At 56.6% G+C, this 27,453-nt stretch overlaps 2 protein-coding genes across 2 annotated transcripts; one reads left to right on the top strand and one right to left on the bottom strand.

Annotated features, from left to right (window-relative positions):
- Positions 1 to 14,100, top strand: MUC4 (mucin 4, cell surface associated). Its single transcript, XM_088170459.1, has 29 exons — positions 1 to 64; positions 417 to 611; positions 707 to 3,940; positions 4,244 to 4,383; positions 4,577 to 4,741; positions 4,823 to 4,978; positions 5,111 to 5,241; positions 5,472 to 5,560; positions 5,869 to 6,045; positions 6,137 to 6,280; positions 6,377 to 6,496; positions 6,696 to 6,898; positions 7,551 to 7,629; positions 7,872 to 8,042; positions 8,232 to 8,333; positions 8,536 to 8,772; positions 9,143 to 9,277; positions 9,367 to 9,545; positions 9,672 to 9,831; positions 9,911 to 10,009; positions 10,581 to 10,763; positions 10,867 to 10,940; positions 11,260 to 11,324; positions 11,601 to 11,800; positions 11,989 to 12,157; positions 12,242 to 12,415; positions 13,251 to 13,288; positions 13,371 to 13,468; positions 13,666 to 14,100. Exons 1-29 carry the CDS (start codon positions 1 to 3, stop codon positions 13,720 to 13,722), a joined length of 7,038 nt encoding a protein of 2,345 aa, XP_088026585.1. The 3' UTR covers positions 13,723 to 14,100.
- On the bottom strand, positions 13,730 to 27,373 carry LOC148222674 (uncharacterized). The gene is made up of 13 exons (XM_088171011.1): positions 27,313 to 27,373; positions 21,073 to 25,425; positions 20,401 to 20,451; positions 19,645 to 19,784; positions 19,202 to 19,366; positions 18,766 to 18,921; positions 18,150 to 18,280; positions 17,229 to 17,317; positions 16,680 to 16,863; positions 16,105 to 16,253; positions 15,773 to 15,892; positions 15,425 to 15,466; positions 13,730 to 13,842 (listed from the first exon to the last, which is right to left on the bottom strand). Exons 1-13 carry the CDS (start codon positions 27,371 to 27,373, stop codon positions 13,730 to 13,732), a joined length of 5,754 nt encoding a protein of 1,917 aa, XP_088027137.1.
- Between the last annotated feature and the right edge of the window lie 80 nt (positions 27,374 to 27,453).

Consider the following 27,453-nt stretch of genomic DNA (forward strand, 5'->3'; position numbering starts at 1 on the left):
ATGGGGTGCCGGGGCCCGTGGCCGCTCTGGAGATGGGTGCTCTGGGGGTTCTGGGTGCTGCCAGGTAAGTGCCAGGGTCCCTCGCACTGCTATCGGGATCACCAGGTGGCTGATACCATGTGGGTGATGGGCTGCAAACAACTTTCCGGTTGCTACAACGCTGCACGGTCGAGCCCGAGTGCCCGGCCGGGGTTTGCCCTGTCTTTGTCCGCGGGTGCCAAACCTTTGTCATGGTCCCCAATTGCAGCAGGGGAAGGTGGCGGGAATTGTGGATCAAATGGAGAGACTCACCTTGGGGGAAGATGCCTGTCCCGTTCTTGGTGTTGGTCCTCCCGCAGAAGGGAGGAGGGGTGGGGGTGATGGCTACTCCGGGTTGGCTTTTTCCTGATCCTGCCTTCACCCACCTTCTGCACAAGCCGGGGAGATGAAGGGGCAGCCCCTTGTCCCCACGCTGGACCCATCCGAGTCGGGCAGCATCTCCCATGTGGCCGACAGCACCAGCGCCGAGCTGCCCTCAGAGCTGGCCGTGTGCCGGGAGCTCCCCGCAGCCGCACGGGCAGAGCTCCCCCCTCCCGACCCGACCACCGCCCCCGCGGGCAGCCAGAGCTCAGGTAAGGCCGGCAGGCAGCTGGCCTCGGGCAGGTTCCTGCCTGCTGGGGCCGCGGTGAGGTTGATCCAGCTGGAGCTGCCTTGTCTCGCTCCACAGGCATCCTGGTGCCACAGGCAACAGCGAGAGCGCTGGTCCCAGCTGGAAGCAGTGGTGAGCACGAGGGGCCTCCCAGCCCGGCAGCTCTCCCTGGGGGTCCAGCAATGCAAGGCAGCCGCCAGGCAGGGTCAGGGGCTGGGGTCTCCTCTCCAGGTGCTGCCGGCCACCCAACCAGCGTCCCTCCAGCTCCCACCGCTACCTGGAACATGCAGCCTCTGTCTTTCAAGCCAACGGGGCACACAGTGGGTCTTGCCCCGCGTGCTGTCACCGTGGAGCAGATGCCAGTGACAGCATGGATCACAGAGCCATTGCTCCAGGATGAGCACAGCACAGCAACATCATCCCTCAGCATAAGCAGGAGCTCTGCTGAGCCACGTATTACTGCCATGCTCCTGTCCCAAGAGGTCATCCTAGGGCTGGATGAGACCACCTCACCTTTGGCCACAGCTGCCAGCATCTCGCAGGAGAAGGCCAGCCCTATGAAGATGGCAGCAGCCACAGCCAGTCCCCCCAACACAGAGGGAGCTAGCATGGCAGCCCCACTGTCTGCAGACTCCCTAAGTTCATCCTTGGCAAAGGTCACCTTTTCTTCTACCACCATTGGCACCGGCAAGGCTACAGAGCCAGGGACACGTACCTTACCCAACACTGACCACAGCGCCTCACAGGACCCTCCTGGGCCTCCCGCTCAGCTGCCTCCAGACGTTTTGCCCCAACTTCCTGATGATGCTGTGCTGGGCACAGGGGAGACGCTTCCCCTCAGCCACAGCGCAGCTCCGGGCACTGCTGGACATGGGCTGCCTGGAGACAAGGCTGTCACCCAGCCCCACGCCACCACACAAGCTGTGGGCACACTGGCTACAGTGATGGATGTCGTAACTGGAGAGCACATCCCACCTCTGGGAAGCATCAGTGCTGAGCTGGTGTCCAGCAGGAATGAGGCCAGTACCAAAGCCACACCAGGCACTGCCATCCTGGAGACCGAGGACATACCAGGGGGGCTCAGCATGAGTCTCTCTCCCCATGCAGCTCTCAGTGACCCTGATGGTCCTTCTCCAAGACCTTTTCCACACTCCATGGGCTCTCTGCTCCCTCAGTCCCTCTCAACAGGCCTTGGGACTGCCACAGCAGAGGCAGCTGCAGGCGGATCTCCTCCAGCCACTCCCAGCATGGAGTCCCTCATGGGCACCAGTGGAGCAAAGCCAGACAAGGCCCTTCCAGCTGCTGCTGCTGCACCACCACCTTCCATCGCTGTGCCAACTGCCCATCCATCCTCCTTTGTTAGCAACACTCCAATTAGTGAAGCAGGGATGGGATCAGCATCACTGGCCAGCAGCAGTTCCACCACAGTGCTGGGGGACACTGAAGCCACCCTGCCTCTGCTTGACGCACACCCCAGCCACAGCCAGCCAGATCCCACAGCAGGCTCAACAACCCCAGGAACTGGTGTCACACCCAGATCTGCAGTAACCCCAGTGCTCTGGACTGGGCCCCAAACTGTGGAAGCTCCAGGGACAGAAATGCCATCACCCAACACTGCATCAGACACTGGCAGAGCTGTATCAGATAGCCCTGGGGGACCCAGCGCAGTCACTGTCCCCATGGCATCACAAGCAGACATCCCCCGTCTCCTGGAAGGCAGAGCCAATGTAGGGATGGCTCTGGAGATGTCCCCATCCAGCATCCCCCAAGAGATGACAGCAGTCATGTCCCCACTGTCCCTGACTGCCCCACTGCGAGCAATGGGGGCCTCAGGTGACCCCCAGTCTGATAGCAGCACCACAGGACGAGCAATGGGGATGGAGTTCCTGGAGATGAGCACAGAGGAGAATCCAAGTGCCAGTTCAGCGGGGCCAAGTCCCAGCCATGCGATTGTCACTACCAGGCCATCACCAGAGCCACCTGCCACTGAGGGCAAGCCCACAGCTGGGATCACCTCTCTGACTGTTGGCAACACAAATGTGCGAGAGGCTACAGCTGCATCCTGGACAGGTGCCACAGGTACCACTGCCCATGTGGAGACCACCCACTCTGAGAGCAGCACCGAGGGTGCAGCACCCTCAGCCAGCACCAACAGCACCCATGTCCCTGACTCCAACACCACTGGCACAAGCCTGGCCACCATGCCAGACAGCACACCATCCACCAGCACATTCCCCAGCAATGCTAACCTGCCAACCACCTCTACAGGCTGGGAGACCTTTGTGACCAGGGTCACAACAGCCATGCCACCTGCCGCAGCAGGGGCCACCAGCACCAGCAGTGCCCCATCCCTGGCTGTGACACACAGTGAGACAAGTGGAGGTAGGCAGGCTGTCCTATCCCCAGCAGCACGTAGCCCCTTGGTGGAGACAACTCTTGGATCCTGGGGCGTCCTTGGTCCCAGCACTGCTGTTGCAGTGCCAGGTTCTCCCCTCTCCAGCCTGCACAGCCCTACAGAAGAGGCAACAACAGCCCCTTTGTCCCTGCTTGGTGTTGGTGCAACTACGGTGGCAGCAGCTGGACAGACTCCCACCGAGTCAGCAACAGGCACCACTTCTACATCCGTCAGCTACCACGGCACGGGACAAGCAGCAAGCACGTCACCTCCTGCCTTCCAGACATCTCCAGGGGCACCTGCCTGGAAGGAGACAACAGCCATCAGCACAGGCAGCACCACAGCCACTGCTGCAGGGAACAGCGCTGCCACCACTGCCACCACTGCAGGGAACACCACTGCAGGGAACACCACTGCCACCACTGCAGGCAGCACCACAGTCACCACTGCAGGGAACACCACTGCCACCACTGCAGGCAGCACCACAGTCACCACTGCAGGGGACACCACTGCCACCACTACTGGGAACACCGCTGCCACCACTGCCACCACTGCTATCATTGCCATCACTGCCACCATTGCAGGGAACACCACTGCCACCACTGCTATCACTCCCGTCACTGCCACCACTGCAGGGAACACCACTGCCACCATGGCCACCACTGCCACCACTGCAGGGAACAGCACGGTTATTGCATCCACAGCCCCAGTGAGCCCAGCCAAGGAGGCAGGAAGTCTCCCAGCCCCAGGCACCACGGCACCAGGGAGACCACGAGCCACCACCAGCCCTATCACCACCCTGTCTCATGCCTTTGGGACACAGAGAGGACCATCCACCAAACTGAGCCCATCTGCCCACACCACCACTGGGCACAGAGCTCCTGCACCTGAGCCCCAACCCACCCATGAGCTTATCAGTAAGTAGATTTTCTTTTTTCCAAAGACAAGAGAAGGAAAGGGGTTTCAGCCAGTCAAGCATTGTGATGGATGAAGGTATGGCCTGGTCCAGGGTATCTCATCTGCATTGCACATTGGGCTGCCAGATTCATGGGTAAAGGCAAAATAGGACATTTGAGAGCATCCCAAAACTGGGTTACAATCCATCAGAGCACAGGCACGGCATCCTGGCAGCAAGCAGATGGATTTATCCTGGCTGCAGGATGGATAAAGCAGACATTAATGATTTTACACCTTTTTCATTGATTTCCTGCCCATGGCAGAGCCAGCGACCTCACTCTACCCCTTTGGCATGGAAGGAGGGGACCAAGAGTACGTCCAGAGGATGGTGGATTTTAACTCACCCCTGTTCAAGCCAGAAATTGGATTTCCCTTTGGGAAGTCACTGCGAGATGCTCTCTATGTGAGTGCCCCCCTTGGTGAGCACATAATTGATGTGCTGCCTTTTTAGTAAAAAAAACCCCAAACATATGGAAATGGAACAGAAACCAAATTTCATCTGAATATCTTTTTTTCCATTTAAAATGGTTGGTTTCTGCTCACTCATGGAGGCTAAAAGCTATCCCAGTCAGCAAATAACAAGTTCTTTTGGTCAGTTTACAGATAACGGACAGATCATTTTTCCACCCACTGCCAACTATGTTCCGTCCAACCCCAACCCCCCTCCCTGGGGCTTCACTGGCCAGGAAAGCCTGCCAATGGTGGCTGCCTTTTGGGATGATGCAGACTTTTCCAAGGGTGTTGGCACCACCTGGTACCAGGTGAGGGCCACCAGAGGTGTTCTCCTGGGAGAATCCATTTCCTTGCTCACTCATTTAATTCTCTCTCTTGCCATCTGGCAGGAGTACTCTACACTCAGCTCTACCCAAGACCCTGTTGTCCAAGACGTGGAAGCAAAGATTAAGAAATACCTGAAAATCCCCTATGCAGCAAAATGGACCCTGAAGGTGACGTGGGAGAAAGCTCCAGCATACCCATCCCAGAGGGATGACACTCAGGTGAGCAGCGGGGGACCCAGGTGACAGAGAGGACTGTTGATGGCTGTTTCAAGTTTCACTGCCTCAGTCTGCGCTGCAGGGAGAGCAGGAGAGGCTTTGGGAGTGCTAAAGGGATGCCTTGGGTTTCTCCAGACGAGCACGTACCAGGCAGTGCTCACCACGGATGGGAATCGCTCCTTCGCCCTGCTGCTCTACCAGGACGGTGGGATGCGCTGGGACTACACCAGGCTGGCTGCAGCCAACGTGCTGATCGGCTTCTCCAGGTGCTGCATGCGTGTCACTGGGGTTTGGGACAGCAGAGATTCGTTCCAGCACTGTGTTGAGACTGTCAGAGGCATTACCCCCAGGAGAGCCCAGCTCCCACTCCTGGAGCAACCCTGCCCCATTTAAACCCTTTCTCCTGCAAACTGCAGCAGTTCCCACCCCAGTTGCTCTATGGGGAGAGGAGGAGTTGTGTTGGAAGGATGACCTCAAACCTCCTCTCTCCACACAGCGGCAATGGCTATGCCCAAAACAACAAGCTGACTCAGAAGCCACCAGCTGTCAAGTACCGACCAGACCAGTACAGCAGTCCCGGCTCTGGTATGGCACCAGGGGGTCCTTGGGGTGGGTGGGGATGGCAGGAGCTGTGTGCTCTGTGCCACGAGCATGTCCCCAGCACCCATCCCTGGGAGGTGATGGGCCAGCAAAGCCACTGGGCAAGAGCTGGCCACCAAGAGCAGACTGTGAGTGTCCCATGTCCTCTTGTGGCTTGCCACAGCCCCGCTGGCTCTAGAGGGAGCCTGGAGACCTCGTGTGAGGTCAGTGGCCGGGGACAGCTGTCCCACGGGATCCCTCAGCACAAGGCGAGACCCTGGCTGAGCCCTGTTGTTCTCTGGTTGCTCCCCCAGATGTGCGTGGGCTGTGGATTTACAGGCTGGACAGTCGCTCCCGGGTGAATTACAGGCTGCAGTGCCTGGCGTGGCTGGACACAGAGCCAGCACCGGCCACCTGGAACAGCCAGCTGCCACCATGCCCTTGCTCCCAGCCCCAAGCAGAGATGGATCCCCGCTACCACTGGAGCAGAGGTGCCAAGGACACCCCCCAGGACCAGCTGCAGGGTGGAGGGATGGTCCCCTCCTGCTCTGGGGGCAGCCATGATCCCCCCCACTATTTCAGGCCCAGAGGACACCTCGGTGAGGATGCTGCGCACTGTGTCCCCCAGCCCAGCTGGAGCTGGGGTACGATGCCTGTACCAAGGTGGGAGCTTCCTCGAAGGCTGGCAGGAGAGAGCATGGAGCCTCCCCTTCCACACTGCCACTGGTAAGTGGGAACTGGCATTCCCTCACCCCAAAATACCCCAAGCATCAAGCACAGGCAGAGTAAGGACCCCAACACACCCCATCACTTCCTCCACAGACAAGGAGCTGGAAGGATTTGACTGGTGCTGCCGGCGTGTGGGGAAGCCCCTGTTCTGTGCCAAGTTTGCTGAGAAGAGACCAAGAGTTGGCTGTGAAGGATATATGCCACCCACCCCCGGTGAGTCCCAGGCTCTGCCTCTGCTGTGCCAGGGCACTGAGCTGTGCATGGGGCCCATGCATTAGCCACACTTTGCAATATGCCAGGGGACTGCTGAGCCACCACTGAGCTGCTCTGGGGCTGCTCTCCTCCCTAAAATGACATCAGCATTTGCTCTTCTTCCTCTGCCTAAAATGTCTCCATCTCCTTTGGACCCCAGCTGGTGCCTTCGGGGACCCTCACATCACCACCCTGGATGGACTCACCTACACCTTCAATGGGCTCGGGGACTTTGTCCTGCTGCTGGCCAGTGATGCCCAGACCAGCTTTGTTTTGCAAGGGCGCACAGCACGGACTGGCATGGCCCAGGCCACCAACTTTGTGGCCTTTGCTGCCCAATACATCTCCAACATCACCACAACAGTGAGTAGGAGTGCCCTGGGTATGAGTTTGAGCCTCTAATGGGAGAGACCTCTCTGGCAAGTTGGGCATAACCTCTGCATCACCTACAAGTGGGTGGGATCCAAGAGGCATCCCTTGTCCTTTTCCTGCCACCTCTTGCTACTCCAACAAATTACTATTAGTGGTGGGATGGACTAATATTCATCAGGCACAGGTCTAACACCTCCTGCAAACACGTCAGCAAGGGCTGGAGACTCTGGAGGAACAAGGTCTTCCTGACTCTGCAGAATTGCTCTCCACACAACCTTTTAGCTTCATTAAGCAGAATGTCCTGGTGTCACCAGTAACAGGCATTGAAGAGCCTGAGGAGGAGGCTCAGAGGTGGGAGCCCCCCAGCACAGCTCTCCATGCTGTCAAGGTCAGCTGAGCAGTGATGGTGGCCTGGGCATGCCCCTTGCCAGTGGTGACAGGCAGCTGGCTGTCCTCTTCTGTGCAAACATCAAAGCTGCTGTGCTGTGTGTCTGCTGGGGTGAGGAACACACCAACACACGCCAGGGCTGAGACTCTCTTTCTAGGCTGGAGGACAACAGAGTTAATAGTTGTTCCCAGCATGGAGAGACAGCAGGAAGGGACAAGCAGAGGGGCTGACTGGGACATCCACCACGATTTTCAGGTTGAGTGGACCTTGGGCAGCCAGGATGACATCCAAGTCCTCCTGAACAATGAAACCATCCAGTTTTCCTATTCCCAAGGTGAGCAGGATCTGCTGTTAAATGCTAAATGTTTGTGGTGGGGATGGCAGATGGCCCCATCCCCTGGGACAAGCCGTGCCCAGTGCAAGGGCAGCCATCCTGAGATCCATTAAATGTCTCTAACCTGCACCTGTTTCTGATTTGGGTGGGGTGGACAGGGAGCACTCTCTTCCAGGAATCCATGGTTATCATTTCAGATCCCACCCTTGCATGGACTCTATCTCTGTGCTCTTCTCTTGCAGACCTGGGTGACAAGGTCTACTACAGCCCTGGTGTCCTGCTAGTCAATGCCTCCTCTGTCACGGCTGTCTTTGATGGGACCATTGCTGTCTCTGTCTCGGCGACCTCTGGGATCCTCAGCGTGCTCTGCAGCCTGCCCGACTGGTACCGCAACAGCACCAGGGGCCTCCTGGGTGAGGGCTTCTGGCACTGCTGCAAAGCCGGGGTGCAAATTCTCTTCCCACTCTAAAGTAGACTGGAAAACTGGGGAATTGTGCTTGTGAGGGCAGGGACACCTGAGTATAAACTAAACACTGGCCAGCACCAGAAAGGAGGTCAACTCTGGCATGGGGGATTCCAGCGTTCTGGTGATGCTCCACCAGGTGTGTGGGACCATGACCCTGCAGATGACTTCCAGATGCCAAATGGTACCAGCATTCCTGTGAACAGCAGTGAGGAGGAGATCTACAGCTATGGGATGACCTGTAAGTCCAGGCTTAGGATCCCCCTTGATGATCCTCTCCTTCCTGCACCTTCTGGCCATGCTTTGGCTTGAGGTATTTAAACGTTCGCTTCAGCAAAAGCAATGCCAACAGAAGGTGTTTGGTGTCCTCACTGCTCTGTGGAAAAGAACCCTAAAATACAAAAAACCTTAAAATAGCCTGTACCCGTGGTATTCTCTTACAGGGACTGTTGGGGAGCACAGTCTGTTCACTCAGCCTCTGGACTCACCAGCACTGAACTTCACACCCTTCTTCTTGTCTGGGCTGCGGCAGGAGAATGAAAGCCAGTACCAGCTGGCAGCCTCGCAATGTCACGGCAGCAAGGAGTGCATCTACGATTCTCTGAGCACAGGGAACTTGGCCCTGGGCCTGGCCACCCAGAGCCTTGCAGTTGACTTTCAGCAGAGGAAGACAGCTCTCAGTAAGTGGAGCACATCCTCACCTCTGAGAGGGCATGGCTTGGATGTAAAGGGGCAGTGCCCTGCTCCTTTCTTGGGATCTCTTGCTTCATATGAGACAGAAGTCATTAAGGTCTTGGATTTGCACTGCCCAGCTGGCTTGTCTCCAGTCCTGGGAGATGCCACCAGCAGGACAGTTTCCATCAATGTTTTGGAACTGCATTTCCTGGAACTGCATTTCCAAACCTGGGAAATGCCATCATGCTGTGCAACATAAGGGCCTTGTTGGTGGGCAACCATGACAGCACCTGCCTGGGGTCCCATCCTCACCCAGAGGGACTCAGAGCCAAGGGGTGACAAGACCACATGTGTGCTGGGCTGCTCTTTCCTCAGATGCCTTCCCTCCCGTCATCACTGGTGATGCATCAATCACAGTCTTCAGGACAGAGAAGGTCAGAAGGCAGTACCATGCCTTGGGGGAGGGTGCACACTTCATTCCCCATCTCTCACCAGAGCTCAACATATCGGGTAAGGAAGGAGAGATGGAGCAGCTAGGATGCGAAGGAATGGGATGGAATTCCTCTGCCACCTCTAACTCCCACCTCTCCTCCCGGCAGAGAATGGCACCCTGACATGGAAACCCCGTGGGATAGCCCCATTCACCATCAACCTAGAGGCTGTTGGGTCCAACAATGTCTCTGCACTCCTCCAGCTCCGCTTCACCCTTTGCAGATGCAGCAGGAGCCAGGAGTGTGACTACAGCAACACTGTCATTCTCGGGGAATCTTCCCTGCAGGTAGTGTGCTAGAAAGCTCCTCTGGTGACACACTGTGCTTGTCCCCATGCCAGCTGTGCTGGCTGTCTTCTCTGTCCACCCATCCTCCTCACATTCCCTAAGCCAGTGCCACTATCCCTTTCCCAGCTGGCATCCTGCAGATGCGAGAGCGGCTACTCAGGTGCCTTTTGCCAGAACCCTCCGGACCCCTGCTCCCAGGGATGCTTCCCTGGCGTGGGATGTGACCCTTTCAGTGGCTGTGGCCCCTGCCCACCTGGCCTGACAGGGGATGGACAGCACTGCTCAGGTGACAAGGGCTCCCACCATGGCCACTGGGACCCCAGCCAAGGTGTTTGTCCCGGTGCCATGGTGCACTGCCTTGGCAGATATCGACGAGTGTGCACAGGGGACAGAGTGCCCAGAGAACAGCACCTGCACCAACACTGTGGGCAGCTACGTCTGCTCCTGCCTGGCCAGTGAGCAGGGTGAGTATGGGGTCCCCGGCAGGCATGGTCCTCGTCCTTATCACCCCCAGGCTCTGTGGAAGAGAATTCCTGAGGGACTCAGGCTGGCCGGAGAGAAGGGGGAGCTGGCTGAGCTCTGTGTCCAAGCCCTTGCTGTCATTAGCAGAAGGCACCAGAGTCCAGCCACCACTCACGTTCCCAGGCTGTCAATCTCACTAATCTGCTGGGAAGGGAAATTTTTCCCATGCAGTTTTTCTCCTTGAGAAAAAAATTCTTATCCCAGCAAAGTTCAAATGCACATGCGGAGGTTGGGGGCTAAATCAAGCCCTGTTTTCAGATTGCTTTGGTGGGGTTGAGTTGATGGCTTTTGCTCTTGTTCTAATGCCGGGATTTAAGAAGGGCAAATGGCTCCAGCTGGAAGGAGGGTTAGTGGGACTTTTCCTTGAATTTTTACTAAGACTTCTAACACATAAAAGAAAAACAAAATAAAACTTGGAAGAAAAGCCTTATGGAGCAGCTGAGGATGGCTCAGAGAGCTGGGGCTTTGCCTTGCAGCCAGGTTCATTCCTCTACCATGCTCTCCATCCCACAGGTGAGAAGCCAGGCTGTGGTTCAGCCTGCGGCTACCACTCCTGCCCTGAGGGCTACTGCAGCAATGGGGGACACTGCCACATTCACCCCATCACCTGCACCCCCACCTGCACCTGCCCCCAGGCTTTCACTGACCAGCGCTGCCAGGTGGCAGGGGGGGATTTTCAGCCACTACCCAGCACAGGTGGGTACCTGTGCCTGGCATGGGGTGAAACCCAACCCAAACCCAGCCCCACTCACCCTGGTCCTGGGACCCCAGAGCCATCACTGTGGCTTTCCCCTAGCAGGTCTCCCTCGGAGAAGCATCCAGATAAGGATCAAGACACTGCAAAACACCACTGCTGAGGAAGTCAACAGCACTGTATGTCACTGGAGGGGTGGGCTCAGAGCAGGAGACACACTGGCATACTGGGCAGCATGGCAGCTGGGGGTGCCCGTGCCTCCGTATGCCCTCCCATGGGGTCTCTGGGGGTCCAGCAGATCAACAAGCCCAGGGGCAGGAAGCAGCAATTGCATGATGATGGCTGCAGCTGTGGCCCTGTGCCAAGTCCCCAGCAAATGAACCAAAGGCCAGAGCAACCCTTGGGGCTTGGCCACAATGCCTGCATCACTCTTCAACCTTTCCCAGTGCTGGTGTCATTTTGCCTTCCCCTAATGCCTTCCTGCTCCCCTCGCTGCAGGTCTCAGCCATCCTGGACTCCCTGGAGGTAAAGGCTTTCCAGAGTAACACCAACATCACCCAGATGTGAGTCAGATGTGACCACTCTAAGGATCTGTTGGGGCAGGGCTGAGTGTGGGCTCAGAGAGTATGGTGCACAAAAGGCATTTTCCCCCAGCTCAGAGTCTTTTTCCAGCCCTGCTGCTGGTAAACCCTTGGAGACACAAGCCAGTTGACACTTTCCACTCCTGCCTCATCCCTTCCTTACCATTGCCCAAATGGGAATACTGAGAGGCACAGTGAGGCTCAGTGACTCTGATCGGTAGCAGCAGCTCTGCCAGCAGCCCTCTCTTTTCCCTGCAGGACAGACAGCGATGGCTTCACTTTCGTGGTGGTGTCAGAGTTTGCCTATGACAGCCGCAGCACCGTCATCCACTTCCTGAACGAGGAGCTGCCCGCAGCCATCACCGGAGCCTTCAACGGGCGGCGGGGGCGCCGGGAGGTGGGCACGGGGCTCCTCTTCCAGCGCCTGCACCGGGACAACATCACTGACCTGGTGAAGTGTGAGTGGCTCCTGGCACTGAGCTGGGGAGTGTGGGAGGAGAACCCCCTGTCCCCATTGTCCCCATAACCCTGTGTGCCCCAGGGATTGGTTCACACTCACAGGTAGGTGGGTGGGCAGCCTCCCAACCTTGGGGGAGCATCAAGGGGTGTTGCTGCAAGGTTGAACCCATGTGCTTTCCCTCCCCAGTGACAGTGGATGAGCTGAGGGACTATTTCCCCTGCTCTCTGAATGGCTACAAAGGCTACCAGCTCCGCTACATAGGGACCATTGGCTTCGTTTGCATCTCGCCTTGCAAGATGGACTACTGCCAGCACGGTGGCCAGTGCCAGCACCTGCCCGAGGGGCCCACGTGCAGGTAGTAGCAACCCTAGGGTGGACAAGGCCACCCTGCACAGCTGCTTCTCCCACGGCATCACGGCTCTTCCCTCCCCACCCACAGCTGCCTGCCCTTCTCCATCTACGCCCCGGCCGGTGCTCAGTGTGAATGGCTAGCCATCAGCCTGGCTGCCTTCCTCGGCATCCTGCTGGGAGCCCTGGCTCTGCTCTGCCTCCTGTTTGCCATCGCCTGCCTGGCCCTGCACCTCTGCCGCCAGCACCGCCGCCAGCGCCAGGGGTGAGCCACGGGCTGGACCTACACCAGGGGGTGCTGGATAGGCTGGGTGTCAGAGAGAAAAACTGATCAAAAATCCACATTTGAGAGATCAACCATTGGTAGAACTCATCTGGTTTGGGCAGGGGGGACCCTGCCCTGGGAGAGGGGTTGGGTGAACTTTTAGTATCTTCCAGCCCCTTTTCCAGACATCTGCTGCTCAGGGGTGCAATAGCATCAATGGGTTGAATGTTAGCTTTCCTTTTTCCCTCATGTTAGGGAGTGTTTTAATTTCTTCCTCATCCCACCCAGTACTTGGTTGTAGATGGGCAGATGGGCTTTCTATTTAATTTTAATTTGCATACGACCCAAATGATTTCCACTGCCATTCACATGGGTTTGGAAAGAGCTGTCCAGCGGTGAGGAAAAGCCGTTTAAGAATTGGACCTTGCTCTTCTGCAGAGCAGGGAGTTAACAGAAGAGTGGCAAAGTGCAAAGCTGTGGTGGAAGAACCAGCATCTCCTTCCCCCTTCCCCAGCCCTTGGTCCTGCTTTGGCATCCACACTCAGGGCATCTCCCAAGCCCCTGGCTCTGGTCAGAGCTGTGTCCTGCCCCTGCTCCCAGCTGCCTGCCAGCCCTGGAGCCAGGGATCTCTAGGATGTTCCTCTGTTCATTTGCACTTGTGGCAAGGCAAGGAATTGTATGTGCACAACTGGGGCTTTTCCTCCTCTTACAGCCCCATCTCACCCCTATAGTCAGTTTCTGCTTCCCTTTGCCATCTGACCCAGACAACAGCATCAAGCAGGGGTTCTCCCAGCCTCTGCTGACATGTTCTCCCTATTCTGTTCCCCTCTCTCAGGGCCAAGGAGACCTTGTGGAGGACACGGCCCTTTTCCTGTGAGTACACGCCTGTAAAACTCCCCCACTAAGGCTCTACTTCACCCCAGTCCTCAAACTCTGCTCATCTTCCCTGCTCTAGCTTTAACGACAGCAGGAGAACAAGCAGAGCCCACCCTCTCCCACTCCCTGGAAAGGCAATGGAAACTACAGCTCCAGGCCATTGACCCCTCAGTCCAGGTGTGCCCTGGGGTTATTGTTTCCATGGGGTGTTGGGGTGGGGAACTTTGGGCTGGGCTCTGAATCTTAGCCCTGTGCTTCATCCTGAAGAGTCTCAGATGCTTTGGCTGGCACTGGGATCTGCACTGCCATCTAAGCTTGTCACAAAGCACAGAGCCCAAGCCACACTGACAGCATGGCCTGTTCCTCCTTTACAGATAAGAATCCAGAGACCCCACGTTATGCCTCCAAGCCAGTCCCCCCAGCAGCCCTAACCTGACACTAGTCCTTTCCTGGCACGTCCAGGCTCATGGAGGAGCCAGGCTCTGCTACTCTCAAGGTCTCCAGCAGCAGCCACACATGGAAGCAGGGGACAGGCAGCTGCCTTTGGGGTTCTGGGAGGATTCATTCTGCAGGAGGTGCTTTTTGAATGTGCGTTTATGTTGGGTGACCAAAGCAGGAGGATTTCACCTTCCCTTGAGGACCTGCAGAGACACCTGGGATCATCCTTGAATGTGTCTGCACCAGGGTATAGTGCACCAGTGCTAGTGCAATATAACCAGATCCTGCAGAGCCCCTGAGAGCAGGATCAGATGGGGCAATGCAGTGATTGTAATCCCTTAGGAACCAAATAGAATAAACTAAAAATGTTGGCTTGCTGTTAAATTGTCTGTACCTCAAGGGTCCCTGCGCCAGCCCTGCTTCGCTGTCACTGAGCCCTCAAGTCCCTGCTTCCTGCTGGTCCCAGCCACAGAGCTAAAGTGAAAATGGATGTAAAATTTTTGGTGGCTTCATCCCCTCATTTTCCCTACACGTCTGCAAGTCTCCTCACACTGCTTTCATGGGCACTGCTTACAGCAGCTCAGATCACGCAGGTCGGGCTTTGGTCCCCACAAACATCCCACACCCCTTCAACCCTGGTGACTGGGAGATGCTGATCCAAGCAGAGTATATCAGACCCCATCAGACCCCCAACTACCACCCCATTCACTGCCCTAGACCCTGGCTTAGCTGTATTTCCAGCACTAAACCTGAGAACAGAAATATCCTGTAATCCTGCTGCTCCAGGCCTGCCCTGTCACTGCTTCCCACCCCAGTTTGGCAGAACCCCAAATGGTTGCTGCAGGATCAGTGATGCTCAAACCCTTCCAAGGTTTTATTGAACAAACAAGATTTGACAATGATTTATTTTTTTTTAAGAAAGTAAGATGCTCTCTTACACACAAAAAATTATTTTTCTTCCAACATTTCTGATCACGGGGTTGCATTTTGCCCTCACACACCCAGCAGACATATTGATCTGATTCTGGCTTGATCTGGAGAATTGTCTCTTCTCCTGAGCACAGGGCCCAGGGACCACTCAGGGAGGGATGGCTGCGAAACAGAAGTGGGGGACAAGATAGGACTGGCTCACAGGACAAGCCTGGTGCACCCTGGTATTTTAGGGCTTGGCAACAGTCAACCCTTGTGTGGTGTTTAACCCTTTCCCTGGGTGCCAGGGGTCCAGCCTCATCCTGCAGACTGGGAGCACAGTGGGATGTAGGAAGGACAAGGCTGGTGTGTGCAGTGGGGGGTACCTGCCCACCTCCCCACCAGTTCTGCCCCCCCAGCTGCAGCTGGGAAAGGGCAACTAAAGCAACTGAATCCTTGGGACAAGTCTGGGTTAGACATGCGAACTTGGTTCAGGGCAGGCAACTGCAGGCACTGGCCAAGTGAGCTGCCCTGAGTGGTGGGCAGGGGTGATGGGTTCTGTGGGGGGACACAGGGGAAGAACAGATCAAAGGATGTGGAAGATCAGCCATGGCCCAGAATATGCTGTGGGTGTGCAACATCCCAGTTACTTGTCCTCTTCGTCTGCAAAGAAGAAATGATATTTGCTCAGCCACCTTCTCCCTGCGGGGCAAGCTGGCAGCCCCGGGGCATTTTGTTCCAAGGGAACAGGGACAGAGGGAAAGGAGACCCCACAATCCTGCTCACCTGTCTGCTCATCTGAGTCATTCTCTGCCTCCTCCGAGGAATCTGTTGAGGATTACAAGAAAGCCCCACATCAGCTTACACCATAACCACATTTGCTGTGGTCCTCCTCACCTCCCAGCACCATTGCCTCCAGACTATGTTGGTGGTTATGTGCTGAGGGAGATGCCCTCACAACCCCACACGGCCCAGGGCATGGCACAACCTGCACATGAGCACCCCAAAATCCTTCCCCCATCTGCTCAGGGCTCTTGCTGCCTTAACCATAGGGAGGCTGAGACATTCCCACTCCCCTCCCAGCCCTGGGCACCAAGACAGCATCGTCCCAGTGCACATGAGCTGCAAACCCACCCATGCTGGATGACTGGTATCCATCACAGCCAATCTTCGGCCTCTTCTCACTGTAGCGGGCACAGAGGTGGGCACTGCCCGCCCGGTTACAGCACCAGTCATACAGCTTCAACTCCTGGTCTGGAGGCAAAAAAAGGAGAGTAAAGGGCTGAAGGGAACAGGAGGGGAGATGGGCTGGTTCCAGAGGAGGTTTTCCTCGGCTTTTGGCAGCTCCACACTCCCTTCAAGGGAAACAGCACGTCAGGAAACAGGTTGGCACAGAGATTAAAATTATTTACAGGCTACAATAATACCATCCTCAGTCAGGGGATGCCAAGGCTGGCTGTGCTTACCACGGTAGGGTGAGGCCTGCCTGAAGGACCTCCAGTACCTCTCCTGCCGCCCCTCGATGAGCTGGTTCTGGCTGTCGTACAGGCAGCGGACACCGGCGCCGTGCTGGTTGGGGGAGGCTGAGTGCAGCATGGAGACTCGGGCACCCCACCTGCCTGAAATGGGCAGCAATGAGCCTCAGACTGCTCTGCCCAGCCAGCTCTGCCCGGCCAGCACACCTGCCTCAGGGCAAGGATCGGGCCAGAGCTGGCTCCTCGTTATCCACCACATCACCCACGGTGCTGCAGGGGTTTGGAGGAACTGCTGGAGACCATCCAAGTGGTCCCTTAGGGTGAGGCCCTAGTCCCCAGCATCTCCATGCAGGTCAGACCAACTCTGGCCAGTCTAACAAGACAAGAAGAGGTCAGCCCTCAACCCTCACTTTTCCTGTCTCTGAAGGGTAGGCCAGTGCCCCTTTCCTTTTCCTTAGGTGTCACCTGCCCACCCTCTGTTTTCTTAGGGTCACCTGTCCATCCCAGCAGGAAAGGTGGGGAAGGACAGCTTGGAGATGAGGAGGGTGAGGATGCAGCATGTCCACTTGCCTCCACGGCTGCTCTTGAAGCGTGGATCCTGCTGCCCTTGCTGCAGGGAGCAGGGGCAGGCGGGCAGGCCCTGGCTCCATGCCCTGGGCTCCTGCTGCTTCCCCGTCCACGCCAGGCACTTCAGCCAGTAGTTGATGCCCACGCGGCTCTCCAGCTTGTAAATCCACAACCCACGGAGGTCTGAGCAGGGAGAGAAACCATGAGCTGTCACCTTTGGCCAAGGAGACCACAGGAGCTGTTTTCTCTCAAGGTGAGTCATGTGGTGGTGATGCTGGAAACCAAGCCACTCAATAGAAGGGAAACAGGGAGAGAGGCCCTTGTCAAAGGAGCAAGCCTTGGGACAGAGCTATTGGCACAAAAAGTGACCATGGGCACAGCCGGGATGTTTCAGCCTCAGGGCATAGCTGGTACCAGGAGAAATGTGCTTGAGGGGGGAAAGCCTAGCCTTGAGAACTCAGTGAGAGCCTCACCACAGTTGCAGGCTGGATTTCATTCCCTGGGAATATTCCCCTCCTTGTGAACCCACCCCAGCTGTGTGGTACTACCTGTGTTGTAGCCCCTGAACTGATCAGGGCGATATTTAGCAGCTGGAGGTCTCTTAGTCAGGTCATCGTTGTGGTAAAAGCCATCCCCACTGAGTAAAGAAGAAAGAGGAAAAATCAGGGGTTGCTCTTCCTGGGTGGGATTATCCCAGCCCCACCCCGATCCCGTGCTAGTGGAATTGCAGCACCCACATGGCAGGCAGGTCTTGGGACAGGAGGGCAAAGCCATGAGCTGCCCCAGCCTGCTTCCTCCTCTATACGGGGTACAGTTCTTTCTGGGTGCTGCAAACACTCCTGCTGCATCAGGGGCTGAGCCCACAGACATCTGAAGACCCCCAGGAGCAGCTTCCATGTTTTCTAGCATTTTGCCAGGGAATTTGGAGCAGAAACCCACGAGTGGTCACACACAGGCACACACACACACGCCTGTGCCGCCCGCGCTTCCCATCCGGGCCACCTTTTCCTTAGCCAGCTGCAGCAAGCAGCTAATGAGAAAACCCTGGAGACAGCATGTACAGGGCAAGACGTAATGCGAGGAGGCAGGAAGCAACTGCTCCGGCCAAGCACGGAAATCCCTTCCCTCTGCTGGTGCAAAGTTCAGCAAACATCCCCTATTTCCCACTCCTTCCACCCAAACCGCCAGGATGCTGGGGGCCCAGGGCTCCAGAGGGATTTGTGGATCTTACAACAAGCATAGCCCAGCAAGACAGCAGGCTGCAGCATGATCCAGTCCCTAATGGGGCAAATTTGTTTGTGAGGCCCCTATATGTTAGGATATATGGGCATGCAGCCCTCATCTGGGCTGTCTTCGTCCTTGTAGGGCACTCCCTGGGATATGGGGGAAGGATTCAACCAGCGGGAGCTGTGGGTGGGATGCATCCCAGTGCTCAGAGGAGGCAGGGATGGGGAGCTGAGCTGCTGTACCTGGTGTAGCCGATGAGTACATTAGTGGAAGTGAGCCTGGTGTAATCCCACTGCATGCCTCCATCCTGGTACAGCATCAGGATGTAGGACCTGAATCCATCAGTAGTCAGGACAGCCTGATATGTGACTGTCTGGGGAGAAATGTTGCAGACAGGTAAGAAAGTGAATAAAGATGGGTTTAAAATTCAGGCTGTGGGGCAGTGCTTGATGGGGAATGGCCAGACTGAGGTCTGTAGGGAAACAAGGCAAACAAAGCCAGGCCTGGTTCACATTTCACATGGAAAACGTGATGGTTTTACTTTGAAACTGTTCCATGAGAAGCTTCAAATTCACCCAATTTTATGCTTCTGAAAAACAGCATTTCTGGGATGCAATTAACTCCCACCACCTTAAAGAGAAAGGTTTTAAAGAACAGGGGAAGTTCAACTAAAGATGTCCTTCAAAAAACCTGAAAACCACTGAAACATGGGCACAGCTCAGTCTTTTTTGGCAAAATTCTTCACGACTGGCCTTTGTCACAAAACTGGTCTTTATTTTCAGGCAGAGAAGGTCATTGCCTGTGGGTCTTGAGGTTTTTTGGCAACTCAACAGCACCTGTGTTCCATCAGCCCCTTACCTTGCGGGTGTCAGTCCGTGCTGCATAGACAGGTGCCTTCTCCCAGGTGATTTTCAAGGTCCAGACTGCAGAGTAGGAGGATCTCAGGTAGCGCCGGACCTTTGCTTCCACATCAAGGACGAAGGGTGGCTTGGCTGTGTTGAGGGTGGAGAACTCCTGTGGGTTGGGAACACACACATCTGGGTTAGCTCCCAGTGGGACAAAACAGGCCTAGACTGGGGTCGCTCACAGACCCCTGTACCAAAGTGCTGGATGGCATTTGGATGGCTCAAGAGGTGACATAGCACCAAGAGCTGTTAGATTTGGCTCAGAAAAGGGAAAAACCCATTCATGGGCTCCATTAATTACACATCTCAAGAAGCATCCACAGAATAGATGATGAGTTTATAATCAAAAGGTGTTTTGTACAATCATGCTCCCACTTGGCTTCACTCACCTGGTAAAAGGTGGTGCCAACACCTCTGGAGAAGTCAGCATTGTCCCAAAACACAGCGATCATGGGGACCTCTTCATGGCCATTGAAGCCACTGGGAGGAGGGTTGGGGTACGTGAGGATGCTGTTGTCTGAGGCTGGGAAAATGATCTGTCCATTGTCTGTAAACTGAGCAGAGGGATCCCTCCATCAGGTGAGATCAGCAGCACGCCCTGGTGTGGGGGTGGCACCCCTCCCATTTCCAAGTCAATTTTGAGCAATGTCCAAGGAAAGCCACCACCTGCCACTGCTGAAATGGCCACAAAGTCACCTCCTGCTGCAAATAGACTACAGCAGCATCCCAATAGATTCAGCCCTGCAATAGTCCCATCCCAGACACCTGGTCCCTGTCCCAGGGTTTTGGGTGATGGCCACTTGCCCAATGAGTCACGCCCAAGTAGACTCACGTAGAGAGAGCTGTGCAGGGTTTTCCCAAATGGGAATCCAATCTCAGGCTTGAAAAGTGGAGAATTAAAATCCACTCTCCTTTCCACATATTCCTGATCATTTTCCCTTGCTCCATACCCATAGAGGGGCACAGCTGGAACTGGAAAAGAAAACAAACAAACAAATTATAAAACCAAACCGCATTTACAGCAAAGCCCTTGGTCTGTAGTAAAAAATTTGAAGGGCTGAAATTATCTTGCTTCTACTGGGAAAGAGCCTGGGCAGCAGAAGGATGGGGACACCCTGCATGTCACCTTCCCTTGCAGGAGCTTGTTCTCACCCCTTTCACTGCCTTACACAAAAACAGCTGCCCTAAACCTGCTATGATGGCCTTTGCTGTCCCCTGCTTTAACCAGGCGTGTTGGGACACTGCATTGAATGAGTGCCATTAGGAGGGGAAGAACATTGTACAAGGACTGTGGCAGGGGACAGCACAGAATTAAACACACACAGCTCTTTCTAGAGACTTTTACAGCTCCCTATTTATGTCTGTTTGAAAAAAAAAAACATTTGGCGGGGATGGATTTTCCAGCTGATGGGACTGTATTGAAGGCAGGCTCATCCTGTGAACAGTGCAAGTTCATTGCAGGGGTTCCCCCAGGATCCTGCCTTCAAATAGATCTCTTGTTTTCTGGGCACTGAATGTCCCTGAGGATGATCCATCAGGAAACTGGATGTGTTAGTCCCACCCGGGCTGCTCTGTGAGCATCACGTACCTGCGGGACTGGGCGGCGGGGCTGGGGCAGCTGCTGGCACTCCTGGTGGAGCTGGAACCACGGGGGACGATGCACGGGAGGTGACAGTGGCTGTTCCTGGCCTGGGAAGCACCTCCCTGCCCCTGGGCAGGGAGGCTGGTGGGGCTGGGCCGGCCAGGACCGGGCTGCAGGACGTGGCTGGGGGTGCAGTGGATGGGGACCTGCCCTGGGATCCCCCCTGGCCTGGGGAGGCTCCAGAAAGGCTCGACCCAGAGGTGGAGGGGGCTCTGTTTGCCAGGCTGGTGGGCAGCTCCCTGCCCAGGGACGGCTGCAGGGCAGCAGGTGATGAGCCACCAGCAGGTCCTGGCCCCAGGGTTTTTGCTCCGGGACTGCCAGCAGCGATCCCAGCGGGAGGAAGGCCAGGGAGCCCTGGGCTCCCCGCAGGTGGAGAGTGAGTCTCCATGTGTGCTCCAAATCCAGCAGCACTGGGAAGGAGACGGGTTACATCCCCTTGCCCTGTTATGGTTCCATGGAGTACAGCACTCCCTTCTCCAGAAACAGGGCTGTTGGCATCCCCAGAGGGGGCTCCAGGGCTTCCCGGCTGGCGGGGAGGCAGGAGCAAGGCAGGCTCCCCTGGCACAGCAGCCCCCAGCTCTCCCTTTGCCCCTGCAGAGGACCCCACAATGGACTCACGTGCCGAAAGCCCAGGGCTGGCAGACACCCCCTCTGCAGAATTTCCTCTCTGTGGAGCAGAAGGCAGCGCTGGGGCAGAGTTGGGGGATATGGGAGCATGAGGGGACACTTCTCCCAAAGGTGCTGTCATGCCTGAGGCCACCTCATCTTCAAGAGACCAGGACTGAGCACCTGCAGCTTCTTCTGACAGCCCACCTGGTGACCCTGGCAGCAGGGGTCTGCTCCCGCTCTGGGTGTTTGGTGCAGAGTTGGGGTCCCCATTGGGTGCCAGCCCCGAGTTCAGCCCATGTCCAGGGAGAAGCAGAGAAGCAGCCACCGAGGTGGCCATGCCATTGGAAACACCGCTGTTGTCTGGAGCTGCTGGGACCAGGCTGGCACCAGGGGAAGGTCCTCCATTCACCAAGGCTCCTCCAGGCACCTCCACCACATCAACTTTGCTCAGTTTTCCATTGGAAAATTCAGTATTGGCACCGCTTTGGGTGCCAGGGGCAGACACAGAGGCTTCTTGAGGCCCAGCAGCCTCCAAGCCTGTGTTCAAGCCAGCACCAGCTGCAGCAGCTCCAGGAAGGCTTGTTTCACCAGCAGCCTCACCTGTCCTCACAGGTAATGAAGACCCTTCTGTAGATAAGGAAGAAGATGCAGACTGCAGCACACCTCCTATTTCTCCATCAAGGGAAACTGAACCAGCTGGTCCCGTTCCAATAGGAGCTTGGGACTGCCCTGTGGACCCTTCATCACCAGCCCCTTCACTTGCCCCTTCTCCTGCAGCAGGAAGGACCCCAGTACCAGCACCCAGAGAGGGCTGAAGACCTTCAGCAGCACTGTCTGCTCCTTCGAGTGCACCCAGGCTGGATGGACCTGAAGCAGAGGATGCTGTGACATCGCCACTGGGAGAGGCTGAACCAGATGAGGAACCTGCACCAGGGAGTTCACCCTGCTGAGAGCTGACAGCTGAAGGACGTGTCTCCATGTTGGAACTTTCACTCTCTGGATTTCCTGCCTGTGCCACATCCCCTGCACTCTCAGCCCCCTGCACCACACCAAGCCCTGTTTCCCCATCTGGAGAGGCTGGGGACAGACTGTCAGGGCCAGGAGCTGCAGATGAGATGGGTCCTGGTTCATCACCCCTTGACACAGAAGGTGCCACCACATCACTTGGAGAGACAATACCAGACGGGGAACCACTACCAGGCAGTTGATCCGTCCCAGCTGCTATTCCATTCCCTGCACTGGAGCTCAGAGATGGCTCAGACTCAATCCCACTGCCTGCTCCTTCCAGCGCTGGCTCTGCTGTGCTGGCTTCTTGCTCTTCTGCTGCTGGCAGCCCCACAAGTGTGCCAGGCTGGTCCCCAAGGCTAGGTGATGGGGGTCCTACAGGTCCATGAACTGTTGAGCTGGGGGTATCCCATGCTGAAGTCGAGTCCGTGTCTGGCCCTTCGGCTCCAGGGAGACCCGCTCCCACGGGAGCACCAGCTGCTGTTCCCCATGGCTGTGACCCACCTAAGGATGGAGACCCAGGTGCTCCGTGGGCAGCACTGAGGTCAGAGCTCACTGGTGTGTCTGCCTCAGACACAGGGCCAGCCACAGACCCCAGAGGTGGGAGAACAGCCCCAGGAGCACTGGCAGATTCACCAGGCAGCTCCCCTGGTCCTTCAGCTCCCGAGAGATCAGGCTCTGTTCCAGCATTGCTGGGAGGTGCAGGACCAGGCAAGGACACTTCTCCCAGTGCTGAGGTTCCTCCTGTTCCTGTTCCATCCCCAAGTGCAGATGGAGGGGAAAGTTCAGCATGCACCATATCCCCTGTTTCTTCTGCTGGCAGCTCTCCGGTGTTACTGAGGTCCTGCTCAGGGTTGACAGCTGAAGGACTTGTCTTCATGTTGGAACTTTCACTCTCTGGATTTCCTGCCTGTGCCACATCCCCTGCACTCTCAGCCCCCTGCACAACACCAAGCCGTGTTTCCCCATCTGGAGAGGCTGGGGACAGACTGTCAGGGCCAGGAGCTGCAGATGAGATGGGTCCTGGTTCATCACCCCTTGACACAGAAGGTGCCACCACATCACTTGGAGAGGCAATACCAGACGGGGAACCACTACCAGGCAGTTGATCCGTCCCAGCTGCTATTCCATTCCCTGCACTGGAGCTCAGAGATGGCTCAGACTCAATCCCACTGCCTGCTCCTTCCAGCGCTGGCTCTGCTGTGCTGGCTTCTTGCTCTTCTGCTGCTGGCAGCCCCACAGGTGTGCCAGGCTGGTCCCCAAGGCTAGGTGATGGGGGTCCTACAGGTCCATGAACTGTTGAGCTGGGGGTATCCCATGCTGAAGTCGAGTCCGTGTCTGGCCCTTCGGCTCCAGGGAGACCCGCTCCCACGGGAGCACCAGCTGCTGTTCCCCATGGCTGTGACCCACCTAAGGATGGAGACCCAGGTGCTCCGTGGGCAGCACTGAGGTCAGAGCTCACTGGTGTGTCTGCCTCAGACACAGGGCCAGCCACAGACCCCAGAGGTGGGAGAACAGCCCCAGGAGCACTGGCAGATTCACCAGGCAGCTCCCCTGGTCCTTCAGCTCCCAAGAGATCAGGCTCTGTTCCAGCATTGCTGGGAGGTGCAAGACCAGGCAAGGACACTTCTCCCAGTGCTGAGGCTCCTGCTGTTCCTGTTCCATCCCCAAGTGCAGACGGAGGGGACAGTTCAGCATTTTCCATGTCTTCTGTTCCTCCAGGCAGCAGCTCTCCATTATCAGCAGAAGATACTGAGGGCTGAAGGGCCAGGGGACTCACATCACTCTGGGTATCTTCATAGGGACTGGCATTCCCTGGACCTCCTGTCTGTGTCGTGTCCCCTACCCCCTCGGCTCCCTGACCCTCGATCCCAGCAGTGGGCCATGCCAGTCCATCAGGTACAAAAGGGGCTGGGCTGGGGGCATCTGAATCTGAACTCAAGCCAGAGCCAAGTCCATCAGCTTCCTGGGGAGCTCCACCTGGCAACCCTGCCGGCTGTGGCTCCTCAAGAGATGGAGACACGGCTGCTTCTGGGCCAGTAGCGAGGTCAGGACTGGCTGGTGTCTCTTCTGCACCATCAGCTCCAGGCAGAGTGCTGGCTCCAGGCTCTGGGGCTGGGTAAGCAGCCCCGGGAGCAGTGCGGGTGTCTGTGGGGGATGTCAGAGCATCAGGAAGTAGCAGTTGCTGTTCTCCGGTGGGGGTCTGCCATGGGGCAGGCTGGAGGGATGGACTGGCCAGATCTACAGCTCCCACATCTCCTGCGGGCAGTGCAGTGGCTGAGACTGGGAGATTTGTGTCACTCTGTGCATCAGTGGGAACCCCTAGGGCCGGCAGCGAGGTGGCAGTGTCCTCTGTTTCCTCAGGTGCCATGCTGGCTGCAGGTGACAAGGCTGAACCAGAAGTGTCTGATGACATCCCGGGAACTCCCTGCCCGTCCCCATCCCCACCATTGGATGGTGTCAGTGAAGTGTCTGGGCTCAGTGCCTGACCAGGGAGGAGAGAGAACTTTCCAGGGTTTTCCACTGTTCCTGATCTCACTGGGGTCTCTGGAGGTAGGTCGAATGAACTGACAGTGCTGAATTCACCATTTATTGCATGTCCTGGATCTCCTGATTCTGAAGCCAAGGGACTTTCCTCACCAGCTGGGGCCATTTCTCCTGCTGGCTCTGGGTTAATGCCCTCAACCCCGCCCACTGCTCCATCCTGCTGGGTTGGAAGCAGCTGCCCAGCGTCAGGACTGGGGCCCGAGGAGGAGTTGGCACTGGCTTCACTTTGAGTAGCTTCAGGCAGGATTACACCTTCCTCGACTGCTCCCTTGGCTGTGGTCAGCCCTTGGCTCAGCAGCACGGTGACACCAGCAGTTGGCTCTGGCAGCCAGGTGACTGCCAGTGGAGAGGTGGTGTGGAGGGATGTAGTGGCAGTACTGAGGTCTGTGTCTTCTCCTCTGTTTGCGAGGATGTCGTCCTTCACATCCTCAAGGACAGGGGTGGTCCCCAGAGGGACATCAGTAGTGGCTTCTAGTTCATCCTGCACTGCTTCTGGGGTGACAGCGGGGTGCTGTGTGGTGATGGCAGCAGCAGTGGCTGAACTGGGAGCAGCTGAATTTCCCTCAGTACTCTGAGTCGTGTTAGGAGCCTTGGTCCCGTTCACCAAAGCTGGCACTGAAGAGCCGTATTCACTCGTCACCATCACTGCGTCTGTCTCAGTCCAGGGAGGGAAGGACTCAGCGTCAGCTGCTGTGGTCTCTGTAGGGAGGGTAGCACGGGGCCACTCGTCCTGTGTTGTCGTGGGAAAAGCTGTCCCCACAATAAAGGGCCCATCGGTAGTGACAGGGACAGCAACAACAGCCCCAAGCCCTGCAGAGAAGCACAAAGTGGAGGGTTACAGTGGGAGCTGGAGCTGACAGCCTGCCAGGCTCAGACACCTCTCCGTGAGAATCACAGAGCTCCCAGCACTTCTTAAACCCCTTCTGCCTCATCCAACAGCCTTACAAGTCCCTGATTTAAAAGCCAAGGACTGCAGTCTGGGATGCCTTGGGTACAGCACTCCACAACACCTCTTCCATCCTCAGCATCACCAGCTGGGAACTGAGACCAGACACAACTCACCACAGGTCAGAGAGAGACGCTGGTGCAAGCATGGAGGCAAAAGCAGCTGCTGAAATCCAGCCCAGTCATGCTGGGGATGGTACTGGGATGCCTGGTCACCGGGTAGAGCTGGAGCCCAGTAAGTCTAGTTCATAGCCCTGGGGGTGTCTGTGGAGCTCTGCCATCTCAGGGCAACCCTCAGCCCTCTTTCCATCACTGCAGGGACAGCTCTGAGCACAGTCGCTTCTGCAGAGCCTGGGGGGTTCTTTGTTTTTTCACCTTCTGGGTGTCTGAGAGACATTTAAATAACTTTACCCAAAGCCCTCTATCAGACAGGAAAGCCAAGGCTTAGGGAAGCCTTTCCTGACTGGAGATGGATTCTGATCTGCTGCACTTAAAGCAGGTTCAATAAAACTCTCCTGGGCTGGGCACCTACCTGCTCCTGCCCCCATCCCTCTTGCCTCCAGCTGAATGAAGGCACCAGGGGCTCCCCACCCAGGAGGGAATATTTGCAAACTCGCAAGACCAAGCCCTTCTTACAGTTCTCTCCTTCTACTGCCAAAATCCTAACCCACATTCAGGAATTCTGCTGAAAGGAGGAGACACCTGCCCACATCCCAGACATGTCTCCCAGAACCACTGGCACCCAGAGGTGACGTTTCACACGGTCTTATTTTTAGGACAGGGACGCAGGCTCTGGGACAACCAAGCTGCCGCCGTTGGCTCCATGAGGAGCTGGGTGGATCTGCTGACGCTTGGCTTTAGGGAGCTTCAATTAGGGGAGAAGAAGGGCACCCCGATGGCAAGATCCAGCAGGGCTTTGCCGCAGCCTGACAGCCCCAGCCTGTTCCCAATCCCGGTGCTCCAGTTCATCAGGTTCCCCCTGACAGGCAGCCAGATCTCCCTGCAGCAGAGGTGCCTCCAACCTCACCACTGGCTCAGCCCCTTAGCTCCCAGATAGCTTGTGCAGGGTCATTAATGAATATTAGCTCCTGTGCCAGGCCAGTCCTAGAGGGATCCATCCTCTGCTAGACCCACATTCCCTTTCCTGGCAGGCTCCTTCAGTGTCATCTTCCCTGTCTGGAAAGGGCTCTTTGCACCAGCCCCCTCAGCCAAAGGAGCTCAGCAGCTTCCGTCCCCAGCTCAGGGAGAGCAAAGTACATCAGTCAAGTCACCCCAGTTTAGTTTAGCCCACTCACCCCGGTAAATCCCTGTTTTATCTTAATTCTTCAATGTGGAGCAGGAAACACCATCTATCCCACACATCCATTCATGGGAAGTTCGTGCAAGAGGGGCCCCAGCATGGAGAACAAGCATTTGCTCTTCCCTGGGCTGTGGGAGGGATGGGAGCATCCCTGGGTCCTGCTCTGCCAGCTGGCTTCCCTTGGCTCCTTTGCTGGAGGGGTACACAGCTGCCTGCAGGTTTCCGGGCTGGGCTCCCATCTCTCCCACGGCTCCACGCCTGCAACCAGCCCCTCGGGGTGATGCCTGCCCTGTAAAATGCTTTTCCAGCTCTTTGGCTGCAATGCCTTGCAAGGACTGGTCGTAAGAGGAGTTTCCAGTACAGCCAGGAGCGAAAAGCATCTCACAGTGTACCTGCTGCACCCTGACTGGGCTCGGGCAGCACATGGGCTAGCAGAAAAATACAGGACATACCGTGCAGAATCCACGCGCAGCATCCCAGGAAGGTGGAGAGCGTCCATCCCCTGGTCCCCATGCCTCAGGCCTCCACACAGGCAGAGCACTAGGAAGCTCAAAGGGAGGAGAGAGCAGCAAGGAGCAGCTCCCTCCGTCCCT

Source organism: Sturnus vulgaris, chromosome 10 (assembly GCF_052056855.1).
Source record: "Sturnus vulgaris isolate bStuVul1 chromosome 10, bStuVul1.hap1, whole genome shotgun sequence".
Classification (NCBI taxonomy): domain Eukaryota; kingdom Metazoa; phylum Chordata; class Aves; order Passeriformes; family Sturnidae; genus Sturnus; species Sturnus vulgaris.